This window comes from Amblyomma maculatum, chromosome 4 (assembly GCF_055883805.1).
Source record: "Amblyomma maculatum isolate TAMU_Amacu chromosome 4, ASM5588380v1, whole genome shotgun sequence".
NCBI classification, from domain to species: domain Eukaryota; kingdom Metazoa; phylum Arthropoda; class Arachnida; order Ixodida; family Ixodidae; genus Amblyomma; species Amblyomma maculatum.
This window is the reverse complement of record NC_139347.1, coordinates 50223230-50250666: the sequence shown is the minus strand read 5'-3', so window position 1 is coordinate 50250666 and position 27437 is coordinate 50223230. Positions and strand designations below refer to the sequence as shown.

At 43.2% G+C, this 27437-nt stretch overlaps 3 protein-coding genes across 3 annotated transcripts in view; 2 read left to right on the top strand and 1 right to left on the bottom strand.

Moving 5' to 3' along the window:
* Positions 1-4858: 4858 nt before the first annotated feature.
* On the top strand, positions 4859-11188 carry Kr-h2 (transmembrane protein 33-containing Krueppel homolog 2). The gene is made up of 8 exons (XM_084601365.1): positions 4859-5017; positions 5185-5351; positions 5445-5539; positions 5627-5811; positions 6062-6129; positions 6217-6350; positions 8152-8235; positions 10077-11188. Exons 2-8 carry the CDS (start codon positions 5289-5291, stop codon positions 10207-10209), a joined length of 762 nt encoding a protein of 253 aa, XP_084457491.1. The 5' UTR covers positions 4859-5017; positions 5185-5288; the 3' UTR covers positions 10210-11188.
* Positions 11136-13459, bottom strand: LOC146190962 (uncharacterized). The gene is made up of 4 exons (XM_084601366.1): positions 13340-13459; positions 11571-11638; positions 11408-11503; positions 11136-11276 (listed from the first exon to the last, which is right to left on the bottom strand). Exons 1-4 carry the CDS (start codon positions 13443-13445, stop codon positions 11136-11138), a joined length of 411 nt encoding a protein of 136 aa, XP_084457492.1. The 5' UTR covers positions 13446-13459.
* Positions 13460-14244: 785 nt separating this feature from the next.
* The window catches only part of Dis3 (exosome complex exonuclease RRP44-like protein Dis3), a 54945-nt gene continuing 41752 nt past the window's right edge, over positions 14245-27437 (top strand). Inside the window, exons 1-10 of the mRNA XM_084601364.1 lie at positions 14245-14600; positions 14933-15090; positions 15153-15331; positions 15423-15502; positions 15598-15762; positions 17995-18135; positions 20096-20230; positions 22680-22817; positions 23452-23598; positions 26220-26336. Of these exons, the coding sequence (XP_084457490.1) occupies positions 14382-14600; positions 14933-15090; positions 15153-15331; positions 15423-15502; positions 15598-15762; positions 17995-18135; positions 20096-20230; positions 22680-22817; positions 23452-23598; positions 26220-26336 (1479 nt within the window). The 5' untranslated portion in view covers positions 14245-14381. The remainder of the gene's footprint in view (positions 14601-14932; positions 15091-15152; positions 15332-15422; positions 15503-15597; positions 15763-17994; positions 18136-20095; positions 20231-22679; positions 22818-23451; positions 23599-26219; positions 26337-27437) is intronic.

Genomic DNA, 27437 nt, shown 5'->3' with positions numbered 1-27437 from the left:
GTCTTTAGAAGTCTGTAGAATCGCCTTCAGTTTGTAAAATTATTGGAATAGGTCACTTTCCGATCGCTGGGACATAGACCCTCATGACAGCGCTGTCACGTGAATAAGGACCACACCAGACCGAAAGCTTGTCTCATATAACATAGCTAACCAAGGTATACCTTACAACATTGTGTTGATTTTTATGGTGCATAAGCGACTAATGCTGCCATGCACCAAGAACAAGGTTTAATGTATTTATTTTGTGTGTAATGACTAAAATGTTCTTTAGGATTTAGCTTGTTTAGGAACATTTTAGGAAAACAAAAATGCAGGAAATTTGCACGTCTCTCCTAGGATCATGCTGGGATGGAAAGGGATCTGTTGCAAAATTGTACAAAATGTTTCCTCTTATTTTCTCGACTCTGGTGCACGTGTAAGATATGGTTTATTGTTAGTTCATCTCCACACTCCTTGCATATTGGTTTGTCCTCTTTCATAAGTATGAAGCTGTGTGTGAGGTGTGGGTATGTGTTTCGTGAAGATGACCTAAAATGGCCTCCATGCTGCGTTTTTGATTACTGCATGATTTCCATCCCTTAATGACAGGTTTGACAAGTATAGTTTGTAGTTTATTTCAATGTTTCAAAAATCCTGCCATTTCCCTCTCACTTTTCTTTGTACAAGCTTCTTGGTATCTTCATGCAGCATATTCACCCTCTGTAATTTAACATAGCGTCAAGGTAACCTGGTTATTTTTTTTCATCACCTTTCAAGACAACTGTCCCGATTTCATAAAGTGTAGGGTTTCTGACGACAGGAACTCCTTGGAAGTCATAGAAATAAATGAGATCCACAATCATGAGCTATCTAGGGTATGCATATACATGTCCATCGCTCAGTGGAATGGTGTCAGTACGCTGTTAGAACAGGTCTTGTGGTAACAACAACCATTGTCTGAGGTGGTCCTTTAATGGGCATTGAAATGCTATGTAACTACAGGTACTGATAGAACTCTTGATCATGTTATGTGATGATGCGATTCTTGCATGCATATAGGTATACATTTCAGAATCTGCAGTGCACCACTTGACCATTTGCCACCAGTTTGTGTGAAAATGTATTTTTCATGCATGTTAACCAGTATTTAACAGATGACCCCTGTGTACAAGCCAAAAGTGCCACGAGCCAAATGTCATGAGGCCATACGACATGGCAGGAGCTGTTAAGTCAAGTTTACAGTTATATTTGAAATATGTTCTGGGAGGTTTCAGCTCCAATTAAGAAAGGTTGAGGCTTACAGAGGTCTATGCCAGGTTGTCTATCACCTAACCGGGCAGCCTACGACCGTATGCTAATGAGTATATTTGAGATAACAGAGACATGAATTAAGGAATTAGTAATTATGTTTGTAGCAAAGGGCATGTAAATTAACAGGAATCCACAGTGGGATCTGCAGACAAGAACCATTAACACTGGCGCACCATCCCCTTACAGGTGGAGATTAGGAGTCTCCCTAATTTTTTTTCTGCTCAAAGCTTGTCATTTCCTCCGTTCTTCCAGATGAGGAAGATGTGAAAATGATAGCATCGAAAATTCCAGAGACCATCGTTAACAAGGATGCTGATCCCAACAGCGTAAAAAGGAACTTCAGAAAAGATGGGTGACTAGTAATGCTGGCAACAGTTGAAGCTAAGTGGAAAGGCATGAAATTGAAATGCAACATATGCAGAGATATGTTGTGAGACGACCAGTCTGTGGTGTGCGACATCTGTCTCCATTAGTTTTATCAAGTGATTGGCCAAAGCAGATGGGGCTTGTGGTTTTGTGATAAGTGCAGTGTAGTAGCATAGATGCAACCTTGCCCATTAATAATTGGAGTGGAGTAAGTGCATTGTTTTGTTTTTGTAAGATATTCATGGTTTCCATGCAAACATTATGAGAAATTTTTTTCCTAGAGAATGTTTGCTGAAATGTGAATATAATGTGCAATAAAACTAGTGTTTTCTTGCTATTTACTTTTCCTTGTAAACATTAGTTCTGTGAAGAAAACCACCGGCTAGGAGGAAATGTAATAGCATGCATTTTGATACTTGGCCCCGTTGTGTTGGCTCAGTAGTTAGAGTGCTTGGCTGCTGAACCGAAAGGTGCAGATTTGGTTCCAGCCACAGCAGGGGCATTTCAATAGAGGCGAAACAATAGGCCGTCATGCACCGTGCAGTGTCAGTGCATGTAAAAGAACCCCAGGTGGTCGAAATTATACCGGAGCCCTCAACTATTGTGTTCCTCATAGCCGTAGTTATTTTGGGATGCTAAACTAGATATATATCACATCATACTCCAAGTAAGATGCTATGTCAGTTAATGATACACTAAATGATCAATTTTTTTCTGCATGGTACAGCAGCTGTTGTACAATTTTACTTTAGCCTTCATGAAGAATATCACACTGGCTCCACATGGCCTTCTGTTGACCCTTGATATGTGTCACAATCACACACCCGAGTATGTATTTGTCTAAGGGCACCTATGCATGCAAGGAGGGGACCGTTACTTTCCATTTGTCAGAACTGAAATGCACGATCCACATCATTTCTGTAATTCAACTGCCTGCTATTTGAACTGTCCAGCATTGATGCAAGTTTCAAGGAACTGCAATTAGCAAATTAATCCAAGCAGGAAACCATGCCAAGAACTGCTTCGGTTTCATCTTTGACAACTGTTTGAGAACTAAAATTAGCCAAATGTTGCAAAACATAGATGAGAGGTTACAAAATCTAAAGAACAATGCAGCCTACCTGTGGCATGTAGGGTTTCACATCCTAAAGTGACATATGTAGCTATGAAAAATACCGTAGTGGAGAGCTCCAGACTAATTTGACTGCCCGGGCTTTGTACTTTGCGTTGATATCTTGCAGGAAACAGAAGCATTTGCATTTCACCTGCACCAAAGTGCGACTGCCATCACTGACATTAAACATCACGACCTTGGGGCAAGTAGCCGAACGTGCCAGTAAGATGTCGCAGCGTGTACGTACATGCTATACACGTCGACCTTTCTAGCATTAAAGCTGTCACATGCATGGCAGATATTCATGTTCAGCTTTGGACTGACAGGTTTAAAAGTGTACTATTTGTGTTTGTCTAGCATGAAAAACAAAGGAAACTAAGGAAAAACGAAAAAAAAATGAACATATGTTGAAAAAGCACTAGTCATTGACACATAAAGCATATTCGTTCCTTTATTATGATAAAGTGGCCTTCAACAATAGTACAAAGCCTGAACATTTAGGAAGGTGCTGTGCCAGGCAGCTATCTTACAGAATCCTGAACCATTTCACCTGTAGTAATGCGCATCCCGGCGGTGTGGGCTGGGCACTTATTTTTCGGTCCACTCCAACATGCGAAAACTGCATCATGTGCATTCCCATTTTCCGAGTTTTGAGCTCTGTAGTGCAGGCTAACAAATTGTCGATGACTTGTTTTCGTCTGATTGTTGCACAGCGCGTGTAAATAAATTACCACTGCACCTAATAAACACTGACATGCACGTGCAACATCGCCGATCATAAACGGACACACTGATGTCCGTCCGGACATCGGCGCACTCATCACAGCACTCTTCGTAGTCTCACACAGCACTCTAGTAGGACGTAATCCGTACATCACAGCATCTCACGGTAAGCACAAACCACACCTCCAACAAACACGAATGACGCGATGCTTGGGCTAGAGACACGCCGGCGGCACCCAGCTTTTTCAAACGTTGGCTTTTTCAGCGCCGCTTGTATATGTACTACATAGAACTTGCAGCAACAAACCTCAATGCGAGCAGAAAGCGATGCGTTACGTGACGCATCTCATCACAAATGGAAGTGAGGAAACTTTGAAGAATCAAAACTACATAACTACATAACGACCGTCGTAGACGTTAATCCACATGATAACGAGGACCAAATGGCCGCGGGCTGGCCGTCAACACCGCGATTACATGCGCTTGCGCTCTGGTCGTGCTTGCCACCCTGCCGCGGTCCAACTCACGTAAACCTATCATCATGCCATCACGTAGTATATCACCCATTTTAGGCACTATTCCTGCCACTGTACTATTCTGTGTAATTTCGCATTTCACGCATGCAGTATCATACATCTTGCACCTCGCACGTACACCTCATACCAACTTCGATTTGGCTACATATGGCTACCATGTTGTTGCTACAACCACATCTGGGGATCTCGGATCCGTCCGGCTTTCCTGACGGATCCCAAGGCCCATATCGGAGAAAAATGCGTTGGGTCCGTCGGAAGAACCCTACCGATCGGGTCCGTCCGCCGTACCTCTGAAAAATATTTCCCGGATCCGTCCGTCGTATCCCGAAGAAAAACGCACCGGGTCCGTCGGACGTACCTTTAAGACCATTGATCGGGTCCGTCGGACGTACCTTTAGCCACAGCCTATATATTTTGCCCTTTGCGGTTTAACTATAGCTCATATCATTCTCTCTTTAAAATAACAACAAAGTTTTAGCATAGCCGGATATTCTTATATAACACGTTGTCGTTGCTGCTGTTAACCCAATGCAAGTCATATTTCCCATACGATTATGTGTTACCGTAGGCGCAATGGATTAACGCCACGTACCTGATTGTAAGGCGTTGCAACCATCCAACACTTCGAGAACTCATTGAGAAAACAACTGCTCTGTAGTCTCTGAGACGATATCATTAGCTAATTCTCTGGCCAAATGGTTCTAATCTGAAAAGACAAGAAGCTGATAATGCTGTTGTGCTGATAAAACCGTTGACGCGGGACTCACTTTTCAAACGCGCGTCATTTTTGACATCCGTAATTCGAACAGAACTAGCGGCGATACGATTGCAGTCTAGCTACACTGGATCGAATTTCATCCACTTTCAGCTGTGCGTATGCTAGTCGGGTATCTACAGCACACAGTACGACAAATTCATTCTTCTAGGACGGAAATGTGTTGCAGGCTCTGAATTTTTTTTATCGCCAGGCGCAGCATTTCGCTTACGGGTACGTACGCTGCATTTTGCGCCATTTTTCGGCTTCAGTTTGCGTCGACGCAAAGCTTTCACTTCGGTCTCGTGCTGCCTAAACTATTGATATTCTTAAAATACAATTATTACCTTCGTTTCCAGCACTTCAACGAAGTTTGAATGCAATTGACGCCTTATTTACAGTGTGCTTCATCATCGCACGGCGCACTGAGCTGCCATCGGATCATTCTGGAAATTTAATCTTTCGGGCCGGCATCCTTTGGCCAGACCTACTTACCTTTGCCATAATGGGTGACGAAAACACGGAAAGGCCGACATCAGCCACCCCACGCGGTTTATCAGAAGTTATTGTGAGTTTAGATTTTGTAATAACTTACCTGCCGACATAGAAACAAGCCACCTTTGTCGCCCGTGCTTATCCGAGTCTGCGGACTTCTTTCCAGAACCACATGTCTATCCACAAGATTGAAAGCTTGCTGTGGTTTACGCGCATGTGCTCGGTCGTGTTCACACTGCTCTACATCATTCCATTGCTCGAGTGAGTGGGCGTTTTCCATGTTTCGTCTTTTTTTCTTCATTTGGCAGTGCTTCGGAAATTGATGGCTCTTGCTTTTTCTCGTTCCAGTGCCAACCCATACACATGCTACCAGCGAGCTTTGATAAGCAATGCTGCCACAAGCGCACTGCGTTTACACCAGCGGATGCCGAGCATACAGCTGTCACGCATGTTCCTGAGCCAGCTTCTCATTGAAGACAGCTGCCATTACCTTTTCTACTCCCTCATCTTCTTGTTTGCCCAGCCCATGACATGTATCCTTGAAAAAGGGTGTTTTGATTATGAAAGTGTGATTTGGAAACTGCAATTAAAGGTGCTTGCTGCAAAAGAACCAAATTTATTAAAATTTCAGGCACTCCACAACCTATGTAAAAAAATCATAGAGCCATGAGTTGCTCTGATATTCACCGTCGCACTAATATTCACCTCGCAAGCTAGCACATGGGATGACACCAGTTGTCTTGCTCTGCATAAATCTGTATAAGCTTTGACTTGCAACTACAGTGGTACTTCTGCCTGTGTTTCTTTTCTCCCTGCTTCACTCGGCAAGCTTTTCACTGATTCTGCTGGATGTAAGTATGCCCTCATTCAGACTCTTGACTTGCTGTGCACTTATGAAAACTGATTAAGTATTTGATTGTTTTCTTTCATTTATGTAGAAGTTTGGAGGCCGTTCTGGTGTTCTTGGCACCTGGCTGGTGAACCTTCTGGATCACCAAGGCAGGAACATTCTCCGTCTCGTGGCATTCACTGAAATCTTCCTCATGCCACTGACAGTGTTCAGCGTTCTTTCGTACGTATCATCAGTAGTATGCATCTCACTTTTATCAGAAAAACCAGGAATAAGTAGAAAGCCATAACCTTGGCAAAATGAATTAAATAGCTTTGCCTGCAGAGAGTTGGACATAAAGCTATGGCTTTTGGTATGAATAGACTTTTTTTTTTTTTTTTACATGTACTTAAAAGCATGTGTTCTATGAGTGCATATTGAGCAATGCTAAGTTTTCTAAAAAGTTTTCTAAATTAGGCAGTGGCCTAGTTAAACAGTCAGCATTAGCTGGCGGCTGGGTGGATATGGCTGCTGCTTCCTGACTCTTCCTACACTTTCACTCCAGCACAGCCTTCCTAACATGAGCTTCCTCGACATCAGTTCCAAGAGTTTAAGGCTCACCATTTCTGCCTTGTCCACTGTTGCCGCTCTCAATGCTGCGAGGCCTAAGTCACGTTCCAAACCCTGGTTGTGCTACGTGGCCAATTTGTTTCTTGCACGGCGATGAAAACAGGTTGATCTTGTCTACGCAGACATTGAGCCTCCCAAACACAGTGAATGTCCTTGACACATTGTGTAGCACTGTGGGACTGTATCTGCTGTAGTAGTCCGTGCGCGCTGATTTTCAGTTGGGACTGTATCTGCTGTAGTAGTCCGTGCGCGCTGATTTTCAGTTTGTTTCTCCATTCACCTGGATAGGGAGTCTCGGCCGAGCACTTTTACCTCCTCATTGCTGCCACTCACTTGGGTTCTGAAGAGACTAAAACGCAAAGCTTGGAGTGGGATAGGGAGGCGCGAGGGTGGTTAATGCGTGGCAGCTGTGTCCAATGCAGCGCCAGTAGTAATGGTCGAGAGCGATGAGGGTGAAGCCACAGTGCTTGTTTTCTTTTAGCGCACTAGCGCTAAAGCTCCCACCCTCAATTTCACATGCATTTGTTTGTTTTCTGTCCTCCCTGTAAGCCTGCCTCTGGCAGGTGGTAGTTGGTAGGGGACCTGGCTGTGCACTCGTGGTGGTGGTTTATTTGGTGCCATGAGACCACATATTATGGCCCAATTGTTGGGAGTGGCCACCTTGCACAGCACTTTTGAGATAGGAATGGAATCAGCCGGGACCCTTCGGTCCCAAGTCATACATGATACTCCTAATCCATGCAGGCACGTTCATAGCTTGGTCAAAGTGGGGCTTTCACAGCTGTATGGTAATGAAGGTGTGCAATCCGAAACTGAAACGAAAACTGAGGGGCTAGTGCACTTAATTCGCATATGGCGTAAGCATGCTAAACCGGCTATATATATATTTTTTCTATCTCTCGATAAAAGTATCCATTTATTTTCTCCTACTACATCTCTCCTTCTTTGTTTGTTACCCATCTCCACTCTCATTCTTTCCTGGGCACTTGGTTTATTGACCTTGGATGGATTTCAGCCACGTGGTGTCTCAGAACGTGCTCTGTATAACATACAAGTGTATAAATATAAATATAGCATCCCCATAAAAGCATTGCTCAGTCTTTTGCAGCTCATATCTGCCATGTTATTGTGTAAGGCAATGTGAGTAACAAGAGTTGCGGTTGGAAGCGCTGTGCAAGTACAGAATGCATTTATTAAGGGCTCAGAGAAAAAAATGTCTGTGGTTCAAGACGATGTGGTTTTGTTCCTGGCTCGAAATGTTCACGATGGTGTACACTCTGATTGGTGGGAATACCTGAAGGATCCAAGGTCACATTTCATACTTTTCTGGCACTCATCATTACTCTGGCCTCCTAAATAGCTTGCCTTCTGGTATCACTGGTGGCATCAATATCTTTGTCATTTACCATTGCAGTGGGCGGAGCAGTTTGCTGACTCCATTTGTCTACTACCGCTTTTTGAGCCTGCGCTATGCCTCCCGTCGTAATCCTTACACACGGTAAGAGCTTCATTTCTTTTGCAATTTACTTTTTTGCTGAAATAAGCAGGTGCACGCTCTATATATATATAAGCAGGAGCAGACATCTGCGCTTCACGCTTATTCCTTTACGGTCAGCACCAAAGCCTTGCCTTAACCACAGTCTCTTTCAGCAAGGGTTTAAAACCCTTGTTTGTCCAAGATTCATACTGATTTTCACCTATGTCTTGATCTAAATCATGTATATTTAGCCTCCTTCAACTCTTTCATTACATCAAAATTGCAAACGCTATGGTATGTACATTGTGGAATATGAGGAACATTGTGGGACAGCTTAAAATTACTTTCAACCATATCGTGAATGTTCATTCAACTGTGGACACCTATTAAAAGGAATAGTTGTACAGTAAAATCGCAATAATTTGGCCCTTGTTAGTCTGTAAATTCAGGTAAGTAGAACTATGAGTGTGGTCCTGCCCGACCTCCGCATAAGTCTGTGGCATTAGACTGTCATTTAATTTGTGCATGGGCAGGCTCGAATGTGTTAATTTAGATTGGGGGTCATTACTGGAAGGGAATCGACCAAATAGACCTCCCTGAACGAGAATCTTGTGCAACTGGTGCCCAAGGCAATGACTATATATGGCCATCAGTTGCCAAATTATTGCCCAGCAGCATCGTTTCAGTATCACTTTTTTAAAATTCATACTGTCACGCCGTTGAGCACACCCATCTGCTGGTTGCACCATTCCGGACACTCGTTTGTGTGCCACTAATCTTTTGATTTGGATTTAAGATGGTATCACAACAATCTAGTGTCTAAGCATATTTCTCTTTCATATCCAAATGCTTCTTCCGCACTTAGAGTACACTGAACTCTTGCATTTTGAGGACATCCTCAGAATGAGACTGGGCTGTTTGTGAAGAGGCTCCGCTACTACTGTGTCACACCGTGAGAAGGGCTGCAGAAGCGTTTGTGGTTTCGGAGCAGTTAGACATTCCTGACAGTGTGCATAAAGCAAAGCAGTCAACAAAACCACAGAAATCATCTCCATCACTTAGTCATAGTCTAAAATGTATAGACAATGCGGTGCATTCATTTGGCAAAATTACTGTAATGCAAACAGTCTCCAGCTGTCTTTCAGGGCCATTCGGTAATTTCAACATTCTTCCTGGTTTCTTAAAGGCCAAATAAATGCAGTTTACTCCCTGCCGCGGTGGCGCAGTGGTTAAGGTGCCCGGCACTTGAATAACACCTTTAACGTGATAGGCATGTGCTTTGTTTCCTTGGATGCATATGATAAAAAATAACTATGACTGGCCTAGAGAATTAATTCAAAAATGCTGCTGGGTGTAGCTGTTTAACTGCACAGATTCCTCACAAATACTGATTACTTCGCACAACAAGAGTTGAGAGCTTTTTGGTCGCTAAAGTGAGTTGTAACCTCAACATGCGCTTCAGTTCTCGCTCACTTGCCTATTTTTTTCCTCGCCATCATGAAGTATGTCAACTACACACAGTCGCCACCCACCGGGCGTGTTCCCGTGGCAGCCACTTTCTGTCCTCTTCTCCTCTCTCCAAGTGTAGAGGGGGATTTTTTTTTTCTTCACTTTGCTACCTGCTAACTTAACTAAATTTAAGTTCAGTTGATTGAACTGACAAACTAATTCAACTATGTAATAAAGTTCTCACGGCTGATTATATATATGCTATGCAGTGCTCTATAATCACACTGTACTGTAACAGCATTCGCACTAGTTAGAACAATAGCATTCTCAAGCGAATGTCTACCTCATGCCCCATCTATAATGTTCCCTCCTAATCGTAAAAAAAGAACTTTGCCGATTTCTTTGTTCCTTAGGACTGTTTTTCACGAACTGCGGCTGGTGACTGAGCACTACGCATCCAGGCCAGGATGTCCAGCATTCCTGAGGAACCTTCTGCATAAGACAATAACCGTGCTGTCTCAGCTGTCACCTCCGGTCCCCCAGTAAGGAGGTGTGCCACTTCAAGCCTTGATGGCGGCTCTGGACCACACAGCAGCAGGTTGTGGCTGGGCAGAGACATGGCCACCTATGCCCTGTTCAACAAGAGCACTGAATCATGTGTGAAAGCATTCAATTTTATCAGCCTTCCCGCTGTCTTTTTATTTGGTCACGTGCACTCCATAACCTTCAGCAGAGCTGCAAGGAGAGAAAAGGCAGGCATGTCAGTTTTCCAACGATGCTCACTTTGTGTGCGACGAGTCTAGGTTCGAAAGGGTTTGTTTGCAGCCAGGGGCACCTTCAGTCTTTCTGGTACAGCTGTTTATATGTGCATCCTATTTTTTGTCTCTTGGGAAGATCAAGCTGTGGCAATTCTAACAAACATTTGTCATACTGACTTAACTAGCTACTGTTGTAACAAAGTGGGAGGAATGACCATTGCAAAATGAATTTTCCACCAGGCATCAAGTGACAAGAGAGTTGGCAGTGGTAGAGAGCATTGGTAATGCCAGGCAACTCTGTAGATGCAGCTAGCTTGGCAAATGTTTGTGGTAAAGGGCTACCAAGAAAATCTTTACACCAGCACAGTAAATGTTTGGTGTCACTCTCCATAAATAATGGGAGTCATGTGTTGAGCGAGAGAATGTAGTATTTTGTGTGGCTGTTGATTTCATCTGAAAACATTTGCAAATAAACAATTGCAAAAATACTGTGTGAACCACCAGTACTTTGTGCGTGCCATTCTTCACTTTTTATTCATTTGAAGGCATTCAGCTACTTTTGTGCAGTTGTGCTTTCTCATGTTTACGATTGCTTTTTGTTTTATAACAGTGCTTAGTTGTGAAAATAACGACACACTTTGTCGAGACATTGTGTTTATGAAAAGAACGGCACACTTTGTCGAGACATTGTGTATATGTTAACCCTTGTGCTGGTCACTGGTAGGATGTGTAAAATGGGTCATATGAATTAAAAGTTGTTACCTGGACATATTTCGTAACCTCGTCGAGAGTCCAATCACGCCCACCTTGGCTGTCTGCCTGGTCGTCAACGCAGTCATAGACACGGTCCATTTTCTGGAGCAAGAGGGTTGGCAAAAAATGTTTGCATGTTTTCAAGTGTGGAAAGAATTTTTTTTTTTTTGCCTATTGGTTTTCTGGTTGCACTTTCCTGTGCATGGTGTTATTGTCAAGGCTTGGGCACTTACTCTGCTATCGTCATCACAGAGCATGTCAAAAAGTTGTGCAGTGATGCTGCTCATTCTGTACTGCCTCTGGAGGCACTCGGTCACAATAGCTTCCAGCTGAAAGTACAGTTATATGCTTCATTAGCACTGTACTCATGAGTAATGGAACAGCTGTGAAACTTACTTCAATTTCCATTCGGTCACCAACACAGGCAATAGCATCCTTTCTGTCTGTCGCTTGTTCATATTTACCTGGAAGAAAGAAGAAACATTTTAAGGTAGAAGCAGCACCAGAGAAGTTATGTTTTGAACGAGGCTAATATGCCACAATATCCCGTGCTTCCAAGATCTTTAACCAGTGCAGAAGTTACCTATGCTTGCTAACCCTGAAATGTTATTGTATAGAACTGAATGCTTTCTTTTTTTTTTTTTTCCTGTTAATGGAAAAAGTTTGCTTTTAATGCCTGATCATATTTTTTGTTAGGAATTGCAGGTCTGATTTTTCAGGGGTGCACAAGAAAAGATTGTTTGTTCATGGTCCAGATAGCACCGAGACCACTTTTTTTTTTAGGACTGCTGCAGCTGAGGCTCTAAGGGAGCACTTCAGGTGAGGCTCAAAGGAAGTACCTTTGCAAGACAAACAGAACCACCTTTGCAGGCTGCGAGGTTCGAAACTGGGTTTGGGCCCACTGCGGCGGAGGGGCGCGCAGCGGGGTTTACGGAGCTTCTCCCAAACGCACACCCCTGGAAAAGCAGAGCGCCAGGCCGGGGGACGCTTGTACCCATTTTTACCGGTGGGTGTCCGGCGGTGGGTTTCGAACTAACCACCTCTCGCAGCCGAGACGGTACTACTTGCAGTATTTGCCCTAAATTTGTAGTATGACTGTCTTTAATTTTAGTTGTACTGTAGGGTTGCACATTCACTAGATGTACAGTTCTAAAAATATATGTGCCGCTGGGCTTTTTTGAAATTGACAAGCAGACACATCCTTTGGTGCGTTCATGCCGCAGTAAGGTAAAAATCAAGGGTTCATTCAGATGTCACCATGTATGTGCGTTTCTGCAGCATAAACACCCACACACTGTGTGAGAGGTAGTATAACACACACACACTTATCTATTGACGTAAAAATCGTTAAACGCTTTTTTCAATGTTTAGTAAGACGTTAGGTGCACATAATGGGTCTTTGAACAATGGCTTGTGAACTGCAAGCCCTGCAGCACGTGTAGAGAAAAGTAAATTGATATTTAATTCCTTTAAGCTGCACATGCATAAGGTCTGATGGCAAGTCTTGTAAAGCGACAGATTCATTGCAACCATACTGTGTTTTTAACCTTCCTCGACATCGCACAGCACAGGCCAGAATTGGCCTATGGCCTCCGTTTAACTGTGGCTGCCGAGATACTGCAACCCCTCCATCCTTCGGCTCTGCAGCCAAACGCCACTCGGCCGTCGCGGCAAACACTGCTCAACTCCGGCCACACTCATACATATGGTGTGGACTTGTACACATTACAACACAGACAATTCAAACACCCCAGAGACGTGGGAGTCTCTCCTGTGTACTTCCGAGCCAGCATACCAACGCTGGCTTATCCAGCGCGCGGTGGAGGCCGCGGCATCCCAAAGGATCCCCGCCGACCTCCTCTAAGTTAGCGCAACCGGTCATTTGACTGGTCCCCTGTTTTTGGGCGCAATAAGAGTTCACCACCACCACCGCCTTGAACTTGAAGAAAGGGTGCGAATGGCATGGATCATGCACAAGTTTCTCCGTAAAGAGCATATGACATTGAATATAGCGACTTTCTTAGTAGCAGGGAACAAAGCTGTAAAATTAGAGCCTCATGTCGATTTAGGATGTGTGATGACGTCTATGAGGATACGCCTATCTTCTGCGCGTCCAAAGGCAGAAACATTCAAGCGCATGCCTGTGTGTGCAGTCGCATACTAACGGCATATGGTGGCCATGAGGTCGTCAAAAGGTAGCTCTTCCTCGCGATGCTGGGCATGGGTCCTCAGGGCGACAACGAGGACGAGCGTCGCCACGATTGACCTCATGTTGTCCGGCAGCTGTCGCCACTGCACGTGACTCATGCCGTATTCTTTCTTTACTTCGTCTTAGCGTTATATAACGTCAATTCGGCTAATTTTTTTTTTTTTTTTGTACGCAAACTTGCCATGAGACATATTATATAAACTCATGTAAATGGTTTTCCGTGAGGAACCGGAGCAGGCTCCCGCTCTTAGCGTTGTCGGTGAGCCATTTAGAAAAGTCATCTTCCCTTGTTGTGGTTAGACCCACTTCGCGCAGAATCTTTGTCCTTGATTCCCTTGTCCCTGCACAAGTCCATAGCAGGTGGCGAACATCCACTTCTGCAGCTGGTGTGGAACACTTTGGGCATGTGGTTGGTCCGATTTCAGCTTGCGATTCCCATCGGCATTTTACCGACGGGGTAAGGGCCGCCCCAGCTCTTATCCTTCTAAGGGAAACCTCCTCCAATCTCGTTAAGCTAATTGTCCTACGTAATCAGCGATACGAGTAGTATCGTTCGCTTTAAGCTGCACCCCTGCATTAAATTGCGCGCCATAGTATACCGAAGGTTAACTGCATTTGCGGTCTGTTTATCGGATGCCCGTGAATAGTAGTAACACAATAAATACGAGCGCTGTAATGATTGTGACAACTTAATGCTCGAATAACAGTCGCAATCAAATTGATATATTTTTTGTCTCACAACACAATGTAGTACTATCTTTATTATCGCATTGCGCGCAACGGTGCGACTGCCTATTTACTCACCGCGCAAGCGGCCATAGTGACTGGTAAGGTACAAGGATGATGATAATGGCGTTTCAACGACTATGGTAACATTTATGCTCTGGGCGGTCGGCTCGGATCGGCGAGTCAGAGAAGCCACATTGCTGCGTTCTGTGTGACAGTGTTTTTATCGGTCTTTTAGAGTTTTACGGCTTCCACTGCCGTGATTTCCAATCATGCTCACATCGAAAACATTTGTCAAGAAAACTAAAAAAGGGAACGTGCTGAAAGTTGTGAGAGAACACTACCTTCGAGATGACATTTGGTGTGGCTCTAAACTGTGCACAAAATGCAAGCATGAAGATCCCAACCTCGAATCAGCGCCTCGCAGTTGTAGCGATCTCTTCCCATCACCCCATTACGTTGTGCCCGACACAAACGTTGTTCTGCACCAGGTATGTAGCACAGGTTTTCCTTTTATATCGCGATCGCCGGTATACCTGGGCCGATCTGCGGTTTTCACGAAATGTTTGCGATGTTATGTTCACGCTTATGACGTGCACATGCGTTTGCCAGACTGATTCACCATTTAGCTCATCTGTTCCGGTATCCGGGGGCGCGAAAGTCACTTTTCAAACTGTCGCCACTATTCGCTCGTCGAACCAGTAGCAGAGAGACTGACAATTGAATGATGCTCCTAGTGGTTGTTTTCCTGTATTTTTTCCTGTAAAATTAACAATCGCGAAAGTGTTGTTCAACTGGTACGGTGCTTTTCGATATTCCACAGGTTGACGTCCTGAAAGATGCTGTCTTCAAGAATGTCATCATATTGCAGACAGTTCAACAAGAACTTCGACATCGACACGCCCCTGGCTACAATGCCATTCGTGAGATATTGACAAACAAGGATCGGCACTTCTTTGTTTTTACAAATGAGCACCACAAGTGAGTGATTGTGTCATTACAGCTTTATGACCGTGGGCTGACCAAAATCTCTGCTTCAACAGAGATGCATACATAGAGCGTGAAGCTGGGGAAAGTGCCAATGACCGCAATGACCGTGCTATCCGCGCAAGTGTCAGCTGGTACTCTGAGCATCTGGCAAATAGAGTGGACGTTGTGCTTCTGACGAACGATGTAGAAAACCGCTCTAAGGCTCAGGCACAAGGCCTCAAAGCATGCACCTGTGAGTATCTGTCATGCATGTTACTGTTCATTTGTTGCGGTCTTTTGCTCACATGCTAACTCTTCACTTCTTTGCTTTCCCAACGTCGCAGTTGCAGAATATGTTCACAGCCTGAAAGATCACCCAGGCCTTTTGGACAAACTTGCAAAACTTGAACTTGATGAAGCAGCTGTGAGTGCCTTTCTCAGAAGGTTCTTGCAAAGAACACATATGCTCTATTCTTTCATTCGGTTTTTCACCACTTGCCCTTTCTGTTATTTTGGCAGAAAAGAACTGATTCCCGGGGTGGTATCTACCCTGAACACTTGCCTCAAGCAGAACTACAACTTGGCATCAAAAGCGGTCGCTTCCAGCAAGGAAAATTTCAGGCTAGCCGCGAAAACTACTTAGAGGGAAGTGTTGTGCTGGGTGACGATGAAGAATCTCGCAGTGTAAGTGCTTACACACACACACATATATATATATATATATATATATATATATTTTTTTTTTTTCTTTAAATTTTGTGTGGCATGAAGTGCTGATATGTCTTGCACTGAAAGCTTGTTTTGTTTGCTTTGCTGCTGAGACTTCGCAAATGAGTTCATTTCATCCCATATTAGGCAGGATAGTTTATCTACTTCATTCATTGTATTGGTAGGGACAAGTTTCCTCTTTTTGAAAACACTGCAAAGTTTGTGTATTTTGATGAAATACATTTACTATGTGGTGGGGATATTGTGTAAGAAGCTGCCTTACTATGGTCTTCATATGCTGTAGTTTCAGCTGTACATGTAGCTCGATATGAAGGCCTTAGTGAAAAAAAAAAAGAAAGTAGCTGTTTGGATCTAATGCTGCCACTACTGCAGACACTGTGCTATAATCACATCACGGCTTTCTGCAGGAAGAAACAAATAACATATTGTAAAATACAACTCCATTTACTATTGCCTTTATAGTTGTCACAACAACTAGAGGAATAGTGCCAGAAAGCTGCCAAAAGTCAAGTATTTGTTTTTTTTTTTATTCCTGTGGAACTAATAAAAAAATGGAAATAAGATAATGCTGGCGTGGAGTAGTGCAGCAGAGGTCGACATTATATATAAAACGTTTAGTCACTCCTTCTAGGGTGCATGCTGCTATGCTTGCTTAGCATGAAAGCAATGCAAAGATAGAAACGCAAGAAGTATATTTTCAGTAGAAGGCTGGAAAATGTGCCTTCTTGTTTTTAATATATATATATATATATATATATATATATATATATATATATATATATAGGTATTCAGTAGGTTTCAATGGGCCAGTTTACTGATATATATATATATATATATATATGTATATATATATATATATATATATATATATGTATATATATATATATGTATATATATATATATATATGCTTTTCGTTTTGGCTGCATATTTCCCACAAATATCTGAGGCCACAGCAAGATGAAAACTGCATATATTGTACACATGTTTGATTGTGGACAATTTGTGGTCACGCACTAAACTTTTTTCAAAATACATGTCAAAATTTTCAATAGTTTGAAAGCCAGGTAACGTTGCGCACTGAAACATTGGCCCCACCATGACGCCACTGGAACATGACACTGTGTTGGACCAAGCAAACGGAAAAGGAAACCGAACAGCAGTGATCAGAGGCCCTCCTGGTGGATTCTGATAGTGCTTTCAAAGTAGTAAACCCATCTCTGGCACTTGGCACCTCAGGGTAGACTGTCTGACATGACCAGCGTTACTAACGGAGCACGTGGTCTGTCTGCCCCTTAAAAGAGTTTCATTCTCTTTTATTTTTTTTCCAATGCATTTCCTATGGTGCGTACCCTTGACGTTCACTCTGAGGGGAGTGTACCCTGTTGTCAGCCCATTTCTAGAGGGAGCAAAGTCCAGCTTGTGTTTGCTTGTTCTATGTTTTATTTATTGCCCCAATTCAAAGTGACATATTGTTCATCTGGCAAGTCAAAGTCTTGAAAGAAAGTGCCACCAGCCAAAGTGCTTGCATGTGAAGGCTGGGGCATGCCCAAGGCACTAGCAGTCAAAAATGCCCTCGGCCAATAACAAGTGGTTTGGTTTGATTTGTGAGGTTTAATGTCCCAAAGCGACTCAGCAAGAACAAGTAGTAGCTTTCTTTACTTTTTCAGTTTATTTGCGACACACACATGGTCCATGTGTGCATGCAACATTAAGCACAAAAGAGGCCCAAGGAAGCTCCATTGTGGTGTGTCAATGCTGTTAGAAAGCAGACATTTCACTGTTTCCTCCGATGCTTGACAGAAGTGAACAACTGCTTCTTGTGCATGTCAAATGCAAGGCGGTGTCACTTGTTCTGGAACAGTGGCACCTTCATACCGTCTCACAAGGCCTATTGAGAGGTGATAGCTAGCCATCCCGTGCTTTTACGTGTGCACCAAGCTTGCAGTTTTGTTGCTGGGAAGAGGAATTTTAGGGCTAATAGCCCTTGAAAATTTGCAGTAATCCACCTTCAGTTTCATTGGGAATCAGAGGCTCACCTTCAAGCACCTGTTTCTAGGCCAGAAAGGCTTGTGAACCCGACCAAGTGATGCGCACTTTGTCCATTCTTATTCTGACATGCTAGCTTTATTGTGAGACCAGCTGAGTTCTGTTATTCTGTAATTGTTTTTTCCTTTCATCTTCTGCAGGTACTGATACAGGGCAGAAGCAACCTGAATCGTGCTGTCCATGAAGATTTAGTTGTGGTGGAAATTTTTTCTGAGGATAAATGGTCTCTGCCATCTGGACTTGTTCTCGTTGATGAAACACAAGATGAAGAGGACAAAACAGTGAGTTAGCTCCCTTATTAGGCTGCAGAATGATATTGAACTCTGCAGCTGCCTTGATGGCCCTGTGGCTGCGCTCTGCAGCTAAGCACAAGATTGCAGGTGTCGGTGTATCTTTTGATGCATGTCTGCCAATACAGGACACAAAAGGAAGGTAGAGCAGATTTGCGCATCATGAGTATTGTTCTTAAGCAAGCTAGCCCATTTGTCAGCTGCAAGCATAGGGAGGTATGGAGCCCTGTAATGCTGATGTATGTTAATGCTGACATCGGCAGGCTTACAAAAAGAGGAAGTAATCATTGTGTGCATTCTTTCTGATGTGACCCTGCATCTCGGTAATGTATATGTAGCCGCTGTGTACCTTTCCAGCTTGGGTGCCACCATATTAGCCTGCTAGGCTGCTTTTTGCACTTTATTCCGGCTGTTTCACCATGCCTGTGGTAGGTGTGTGCAGTGGCTTAGCGAAAATTAAGAAAGTGCCTCAGGGAGTGTTTAATTGCTCCAGGTGCAAAAAGTGGTCCAGTCAGCAATGTCACTGTGCCCTGATTGAAAAAGTGTTTGGGGGTCGAAATAGAGTAAAGACCAGTGTGCTGAATGATAGCCACTTGTTCCTGGAATGGAAACAATAGTGTGCAAAAGTTTATTAATGTGGCTTTGGAAGAACATTTATCAGCATAGCAAATCGAATCTTTTGAAGAAACTTGAACTGCAGAAATGTTTTGAAAGGAGTCTACATGGGCAGCCTTGCATGTTTGTATTTTTGCAAAAGAGAGGAGGGAAATTTTGGGATGCACACAATATGTACAGTTGAAACTTCCCTCTTAAATTGGAAGCTGTTCCTCAGCACCTCCGCAGCTTTTGCTCTACTCTTGACTGGGGGCAAAGTGTTGCAAGTACTAGGAAGTGCTTGTGGTGTTTGCATAATGACAGGATTTCACTTCTCGCATGTGTATTGCATTGATTTCTGGCTTAGATGTGCGACACACTAGATATGCCTGCTCCTTAATCTCTTCCACTCTACTGCCATTGGTGACTTTGTAAGAAGCTGGCTGATGGATACCACCTTTCTGCAGTGTTGTGATAGCACTAAAAAGGATATGATAGTCATATGAAAGAAGAGAAAGATTTCGAGAAGTCTCAATAGGCGAGAAGTCTCAAAATGGGGAAAAAGCTTGTGGGCACCGAGATGTCAGTTAAGGTATCAATTTAGTCCCTACTGAGAGTTGTGTTCCCACATCTTGCACACTAATGTTCAGAATTAATGCAACCTGGAGGCAGAAAAGGGCATGGAAGCACTGGTTGAAAAAACAGTGTGCTGCCAACTTTTACAGGAAGTGCAGTTGTACAGAGCCTTCTCCTGCAGATTGAGAGCATAGTCCTTCAACACCCGGTCACTGGATGGTGACAGATTCACAGTCATATGACTGGCATCATTCACATGACTATGCACTTGTTGCAACCATTGTGGTAACCCAAGTTGCTACAAAGCCTGCACGTCTTGCCCATTTGCAAAAGACAGGTAGCCGCACAGCAACAGCTTTCATCGAGTTCAGCATTTTACGCAGTAGCATATAAACACATGGCATTTTTTGTAGCTTTATCACTGCTAAAGTGCCAAACTATATTACTAAAGTTACTGAATTACAACTGCACGGGGGCAATCCATACTGCCAGCTGGAGGTTGTTGCTGCCGAGGCAAGGTGAACATTGAAACTTATGGCCATAGTCTCTCTTTAAACTTTCTTAAATACATCTCGCGTAGCCATGGTTTGTGTGTAAGCATCCAGCAGTACCTTTTAACCTTAGATGCTAAGACTAGGAATGAAATGTGTAATGTGAGAACTCACAGGCTCTGTCTTTCGAGGAAGAGCTAGTTGTTTTGGTTAGCTCATTAGAGCTCATAAGCTAGGAGCTAAGTTTGAGCTAGCCTACTGAGAACTGTTATTCAACTTAATTTTATCAGGATGAAGAAGACGCAGTAAAGCTTACTCCTAAACCTGCTAAATCCAATCGAGTTCCAACTGGTCGCATTGTAGGCATCTTGAGACGCAAGTGGCGACCTTACTGTGGGATCCTGGCACCATCTACAATTAAAGAGGTATGTCCACCCTTCTCTCGTAACTTTACACTGCATTTCCTGGACAAAATGCTTTTGATTATGATGAACTTATTTCGGTACAACCATGACAATACGACTCTTGCGACGTGCAGAAAAGTTCAGGTCATCTATCATATTTTAATATCCAGAACGAGCAAAATTTGTATCCAAAAGCAAGGAATACAAATTGGTACAGATCAATTTATGGCTGATGGAGTTTATTTACATCTGTGCACTCACGTTTGTATGTCAGTGATGCGTGTGTTGCAAGCCTAGCAAAACTAGCAAAACTAGCAATTGCAGAGTCGATGATGTGCAGACCATGTGTCTCCTCTCACTGCTCACAGTATGTTCCGCGCAAGTAATAGTTGCACCGTCAGCTACATAAAGCCAGCTCTGAGTTCCTGATGACACGGTTGCGACTTGTGCTTGCATGTCACTATAGTGGTGCTGGAGAGTGTTGAGAACACCTGAAAGTCTGCAAGTTGCACAGAATGCATGCTAGCTGGGGAATGTAGCGAGTTCATATCACCCTTAAATTTATATAAGCCGTGTTCATATTGTCGAGATTCCACTGTATGTTATGCTTGGAAAACGTTTTGTGAAATTGGCTTTATCTTCCTCCAAATCTGCAGTCTTTAAAGAAGTAGCAGTTAGGTTTTGGGTATTGATGCAGCACGCAGTTTTGTGTGAAATTTGGCAGATTAACCCAGAATAGAAAGGTCATGTTGAAGACAGAGGTTCAAAAGCATATCATCCCATTCATATGTTGAGTGACTGTTTCTACCACCAGCTCTTGTGCATGATGGCTTGGCTTAGTCTTGCAGTGGGTCCTTCAACTCAAGCTACTGACATTCTAGTGGAAATCAAGAAGCAATGGATATGGGCAGGACATGTAATGCAAAGAGAGAATAACTGATGGTCGCTTAGGGTAACAAACTGGATTCCAAGGGAAGGAAAGTGTAGCAGGGGGAGGCCGAAAGTTAGGTGGGCGGATGAGGTTAAGAAGTTCGCAGGGGTCAATTGGAGGCAGCTGGCACAGCACCGGGTTAATTGGAAAAATATGGGAGAGGCCTTTGCCCTGCAGTGGGTATAGTCAGGCTGATGATGATGATGATGATTAAAGAGAGTGTAATGTTGGCAGAGAACTTCAAAATCCTTGCCTGGGATGCGAAAATTCCGAAAGAGTGATAGTCATGCACATGGCAAAGTGTGCTTGAAGTATATGGCAAAGGCCGTTGGGGCTTGCATATTTTGTGTGTACTATTTTGAGTGTTGCACTGGCTTATGTAATTAGTAGGGGTGCGCATTTATTGTAAATTTCGAATAGTCAGATATGTATGCTTGTTATTCTATTTTTATTTGAAAAACCAATATTTAGACTTTTCTGGATATTTGAAATATTACTGAATACACTGAAAACTTTCTAGTTCGCTGCAGTTTCATCACATTGCGCGCTTCACTGCTATGCTTTACTGCATGAACTGCGTAGCAAAGTATCCTAAAAATGCGACGAGGTCGTTATGTGAAGAGGGACGTTCCTTTTTTGATAAGAGGGCCTCTCAACAGCAAAGTGAAGTATTTGACAAAACCAGGAAAAGACATCAGTCACACTTCGGTTTCATCTAAAATGCAGACAACCATCGTGTAGGTGTTCATAAGATAAAGTTACTGTGATGCAAATGGTTTTCGCCAGTTTGTTTTCAGGTCCATTCGATTATGTGAGCCTTCGGTCACTTCAGACATTTTTTCTTGTCCCTTGAAGCCCAGATTAACAATCGTTTACTGCATTCAGGAGGCGTACGACAGCTCCGCCCAGTTTCATGCGGGTCCTTTCTGTGCAAAAAACGATACAGGGAATCTTTTATAAACTATATACTAAGCTTTTCAATAGAATATATACTTCTGTGCAGTTCTAGTTTATTTTTCTTAGCAAATGCATTTTGAATTCTGAAATAAGACGAAAAATTTTTGCTATCTTTATTTTGTTTATTTTTTTACTAATCTGATACTTGAAGGCATTTTTTTTCCTGTATTTGATTCATACTAAAAACAAAAATCTGTATTCACATGCCCCTAGTAATTAGTGTAGGGAACTGTTGTGACAGGCTAGTTAATAACTGATTGTGACAAGCATAGTGCAAGAAAGGTTTGGGGTTGTTGTGTCTGTTGAAAGCAATCAGCTATTGTTGGAACAGCTGATTGCTTGGAATTGTAGGAATAGGCACTAAGGCTTGAATCCCTGAGAAAGGTTCAGAAAAAATCTACTTCTTAAAGCTGACCTAAAATGTGGCAAATGATATTTAGTTGACTTCCCAAAATGTTTTTTTTTTTCAATAGTTCTGTGTGCTAATACTACTGGCATCTATGCAGCTTTTAGGGAATAAAGCTCAAGGTAGCTGGTATTTTGAAGCAGGGTTTATCTTTTCTTTGGCTTTGTCTCTTTCAGGCTACCCGGCATTTGTTTGTGCCTGCAGAACGGAGAATCCCAAAGATCCGCATCGAGACGCGGCAGGCAGAAACGCTCTGTCGTCAGCGCATCGTTGTCTCTATAGACAGCTGGCCGAGGGACTCAAGATATCCTCTAGTAAGTGGCAACCTACCTTTTGTGCCCTCCTGTATTCTTTACGCTTGCTTCTTTTTTTGTTTATGCAGCGTTCCTAGTGGGAGCAAATGCTTGTGGTTTTTAAGCGATATAGACGACTGTTGTGTATACTCTTGCAGGTTTAATTTTTCTACAGCGCCAGAAAGCATACTGGGGTGTATATGCATGACTCTAAAGAACAGTATATCTAGAAGCTGCACAAGTTTGCTGTGTGTTCCTCTTGGCATGCCTAACAAAAGCAGTCCACATGGAGTACTCTTCTTTTTTTTTTTATCTGCTGTATGATCGATTATTTAATAGCATGATCTGCTTCTAAAGCTCTGCAATTTGTGTGAAATGATAGGCTGGCCTTGACGAAAATACAGTGTCGATTATTTTAGTGCCATGCAGTAGGCTACAGTTGTGAACCATGCTAGAAATGTCTTTATTTTGTAGTTTGAAGCTCTGTGAATCAGTCTGATTGCGCCATTGGGGATGAAGGGTTCATCTATCCTATGCTTCCTGGACCGCATTCATGAACAGGATGCACAGAAATGCTGCTTTTGAAAGCTTCTGTGCGATGCAGTGGGATCTAAGTGGATTCACGACCCGACCCATGTTCCTGCTCCCATTCCAGGGCCATTTGGTGCGTGCCCTTGGTGAGATTGGTGACAGGGCCACTGAGAACCAGGTGCTTTTATTGGAGCATGACATCCCACATCAGTGTTTCTCACGAGCTGTGCTGGACTGTTTGCCTTCCATGCCTTGGACTATTGGACCTGAGGTTAGAAATAAGTTCTCACACCTGGATCACTTGCACCAATTTAGTGCACCTAATTCTAGCTCTTGGTAAGTTCTGTGGTGATGCCTTTTTCAATTTTTTATGAAAGCTGTGAGTGCTCCAGCTTTGTTGCAGGAGTGTATAGAAATAGCCGATATTTAAACAGTTTTTCTTTTTCAAGCTTTGCCTTTTCCATTCACGGCCACCGTGGCTGCATTTTGATGGAGGAGAAACACAAGGCAATCATGCGCTGTGCGATTTCAATGCATTTTTAAGAACCACAGGAGGTGGAAATTATCTAGAGTTCTCCACTGCAGCGGCCTCCATCATAGCCAGAGCCACGACATGGTTAGCCATGAAGTAGAGTTTACCACCCTTTATTGTGCTAGTGACCTTGGTGTTTGCCAAATAGCACAGCACTTGGTGTGCCCTTGAAAGGCTGCTGCACATGATGGCTTCACAATGTCCAGTTGGGTAGCATGCAATGTGGCAATTCCCATCTTTGCTTCTGAGCAGGACTCATCGTTACACTTTCCTATTTTAATGGCACTTCCCATGTCCGCCGAAACAATGCTGTATGTGAAATCAATGAGCGAGTCATGACCGGGGAATTCACTTGACCAGGTAGAAACTTGCCACAATGTTTTATTGGCAGCACCATCCTCTTCTTTTTTTATTTTACAATTTCTGCCTTATTTAAGCATAGCTTTCATTAAAAATGACATACTAGTATTTGCTTTCCCAACCCTGTTGCTTAATATACTGGTACCTAGTGTATTCCCATTTAGGGTTTCTTTAATTAAATGTTTCGACGAGTTAGCAGCCTCAAGTCTACTTTGGTATTCACTAGTGGTGTGGGAATATTCGAAATTTCGAATACAAATTGAATATGTTTATTATTACAGTTGTATTAAAAAACTGATATTCGGAATTTTCGAATATTCGAAAAATACCGAACTCACCGAAAATTTTCTTATTCACTACAGTTTCCCACGCACTGCGTGCTTCGCTGCAATGCTTGACTGCGTGTGCTGTGCATTGAAGCATCCTCGAAATGCGATGGGGCTGTTTTGGGAAACGAACCTTCCCCATTTTGAAGAAGGCCTTCCCAACAGTGTGCGCAAAGTGAAGCACTTATTGAAACCGGGAAAAAAAAAACGTCATTCTTACATTGGTTTCATCTAAAATACTGATATCTATCATTTGGCTGTTTTTTCAGTCCCATTTGATAATCAAAAATTTTAGTTAAATTGGACATTTTTTTTTAGTTTCTTGAAGGCCGAATTAATGATTCTTTACTGTATTTAACAGCAATATGACAGCTCCACTTAGTTTCATGCAGATCCTTCTTGTATATGGAATACAGAGTCATGTATAAAATTTATACTAAATTTTTCAGTAGGGTATACACGCACGTGCAATTCTAGTTTATTTTATTTGCAAATATATCGTGTGAATTCTGAAATAAGTGTTTGCTGTTGTTTAATTTTTCTTTCTTTTTTCACTGATTACATATGCAATATTAAAAGACATTTTTTCCCCCAAATATTCACATTCAACTCATATTAAAAAATTTTGCTATTCACACACCTTTAGTATTCACCTATGAACACAGCTCTTTAGGTTTTGCCAGTCTGCTGGACTGTTAAGGGCTGCATAAGCAGGAGCAAAGTTTCATGTACTACAACTAGATGTTTGACATTGTAGGGCGTGCTATTTGGGGTCGAATGTCACAAAGCACCATGAGCTATGAAGTGGTGCTGGGTCTTCATATTAGAGAGTTATAACTGAGCGGGTTTTTGCGTCCGCTCCGCTCAGTCAGCGAGCTATCGGGAGCACTATTGTGCATGCGTGAAATGCTCAGATGGGAGCGCACAAGTGGAACGTCTCCTCATTCCCGCTCCTGCGCGAGCCAAACGAAGCCTGGAGCGGCGCGGCGAGCGGGCCCCGCTAAGCCTTGTGGTCTCTTGTCAACCTCACTTTAAGGTTACAGCCCCATTGCTATCGAATAAGGTAGTGAAACTACAATATATGGCTTTATTTAGCAGCTCTACTATGAAAAATGAAGTCTTGATTGATAACTTTTTTGCTATAACTTCACCTCTGACCGATAGGTGGCGCGACCAATGCCTTACGCCTAAGTAGGCGAGCAACCGCTGAACTAAAACTCTGTTTATGTGCTATGCACCGCTGGGGTTCCACTCGAAACATTGAAAGGAGCGGAATGCAAATTCGTTCTGCTATAACTCTCTATTAACTTCAACACCTCCCCTCCTGTGGGATTTTTAACATGCGCTCACATTGCTCAGTGCATGGGCGTCTTGCGTTTCTCCTACATTGAAAAGAGGCTGCCATGAGTACAGAGATTTTTTTCTACATTGGCTCCTGTTAGCAACCAACCAAAAATGATCTTGCATTGTTTATACGAGAATTCATCTTAACCGATTTTATCCTGATAATCATGTCCTTTAACAGTAGCATACTTTAACAGTAGTGTATTTCAATTGGATGGAGCTGTTATGAGTGTTTAACAGTAGTGTATTTCAATTGGATGGAGCTGTTATGAGTGTCCCTTCAGGAAGTGATGGAGCAAAGCTGATGGTTGCATTGCTTTTCTGTAACAGGAGGAAAAAGGTCGCAAGGATCTTCGCCACTTGTGTATCTGCAGTGTGGACCCTCCCGGCTGTACTGACATTGATGATGCCCTGCACTGCAGGGAGCTGCCCAACAGCAACTACGAGGTGAGGTGGCCTGCTAACTTCCACCCTAACTGCACAGTGTCAGCCGTTTGATGTTGCTCTCACAGATGGCATTTAGAGCAGCACACTGCTTCAGTGTAACTAGAGCGGAATTCAGTCACATTCTTTCGTAAACAGTACGATGACTGTAGCCATAGCCATGGACTTCATTTGCAAGATGCGACACATATTGTTTGAGAACCATTAATATATACTGTAAAAGCTCATTAATTCGAACTTTACGGGACCGGGAAAAAAGTTTGAATTTTCCGCTGTTTGAATTATCGAACGGCCTCGAAAAAACTGTCAAGAACCATTTGCATTGTGGTAAATGTACCAATTTGAAAAAAAAAAAAAAAAAAAAAAAAGAAGAAGGCGCCAGTTGTTAGCGCGTCCCTCTGTTTTGCGCTGTCATGGTCCACAGCACATTTCTTGGCAGTGCACCGAGATGCTGCGCAGCGATAATGGCGTGTTTACCTTTTGACGTTGGCACCAGCAGAGGGGGTGGAGTAAACTTGGCACTATGCCAGCTTTTGTCTGGTTGTGCAAGCCTCCTTTTCAGTATGTTCACATTATCATGCTATGAGCGACTGGGGCAGGCGCCGTCTACTGCCACTCAAACCATTGGAATGTGCAATAGCAGCAAACGCCTTTTGAAGTGAATCATGCTAATGCTAAAAGCCGGCTTCGTGATAGCTGCTGACCGCGTGCTTCCGTTGATGGCTGATGGGTGGAAGGATGGACGGCTGTCGAAAAAAAAATAAAAAAAAATAAAAGAGGTCTAACCTGTAGTGCCCGTCCGAAGTCATAGTCTTTCGTAGGCGTGGGCTGGGACTGCGCCGACAGTACTAATCCGTATTTCCAAATTAGCAGGGCTGGAATTAACAAGTATTTAGTTGCGAGTTTCGGAGGTTGCACGGGAGAGCAGGCAGTCGCTGCCGCGGCCGCCGTCCCCTCTTTCCAACGCTGCAGGCTGCCGTGCTGGTCATGGCACCATGTATGTTTTACCCACTCTTCCATGGTTTTACCTGGTTCCATCTTCTGTCCCTGTGTTGTACATGTGCAGCATTTAAATATTCCGCTGTTTCGCGGAGGTGTTTTTTT

What these genes read in the sequence shown, in the direction of transcription:
- LOC146190962 (XM_084601366.1), bottom strand. Translation starts at nt 13,445, where the DNA reads ATGAGGTCAATCGTGGCGACGCTCGTCCTCGTTGTCGCCCTGAGGACC. An exon ending in CCTCATGGCCACCATATGCC is followed by an intron (nt 11,639 to 13,339) that starts GTTAGTATGCGA and finishes TCTTTCTTCCAG; the next exon opens with GTAAATATGAACAAGCGACA. An exon ending in TCTGTGATGACGATAGCAGA is followed by an intron (nt 11,277 to 11,407) that starts GTAAGTGCCCAA and finishes CTCTTGCTCCAG; the next exon opens with AAAATGGACCGTGTCTATGA.
- Kr-h2 (XM_084601365.1), top strand. Translation starts at nt 5,289, where the DNA reads ATGGGTGACGAAAACACGGAAAGGCCGACATCAGCCACCCCACGCGGT. An exon ending in TTTCACTGATTCTGCTGGAT is followed by an intron (nt 6,130 to 6,216) that starts GTAAGTATGCCC and finishes TCATTTATGTAG; the next exon opens with AAGTTTGGAGGCCGTTCTGG. An exon ending in CGTCGTAATCCTTACACACG is followed by an intron (nt 8,236 to 10,076) that starts GTAAGAGCTTCA and finishes TTTGTTCCTTAG; the next exon opens with GACTGTTTTTCACGAACTGC.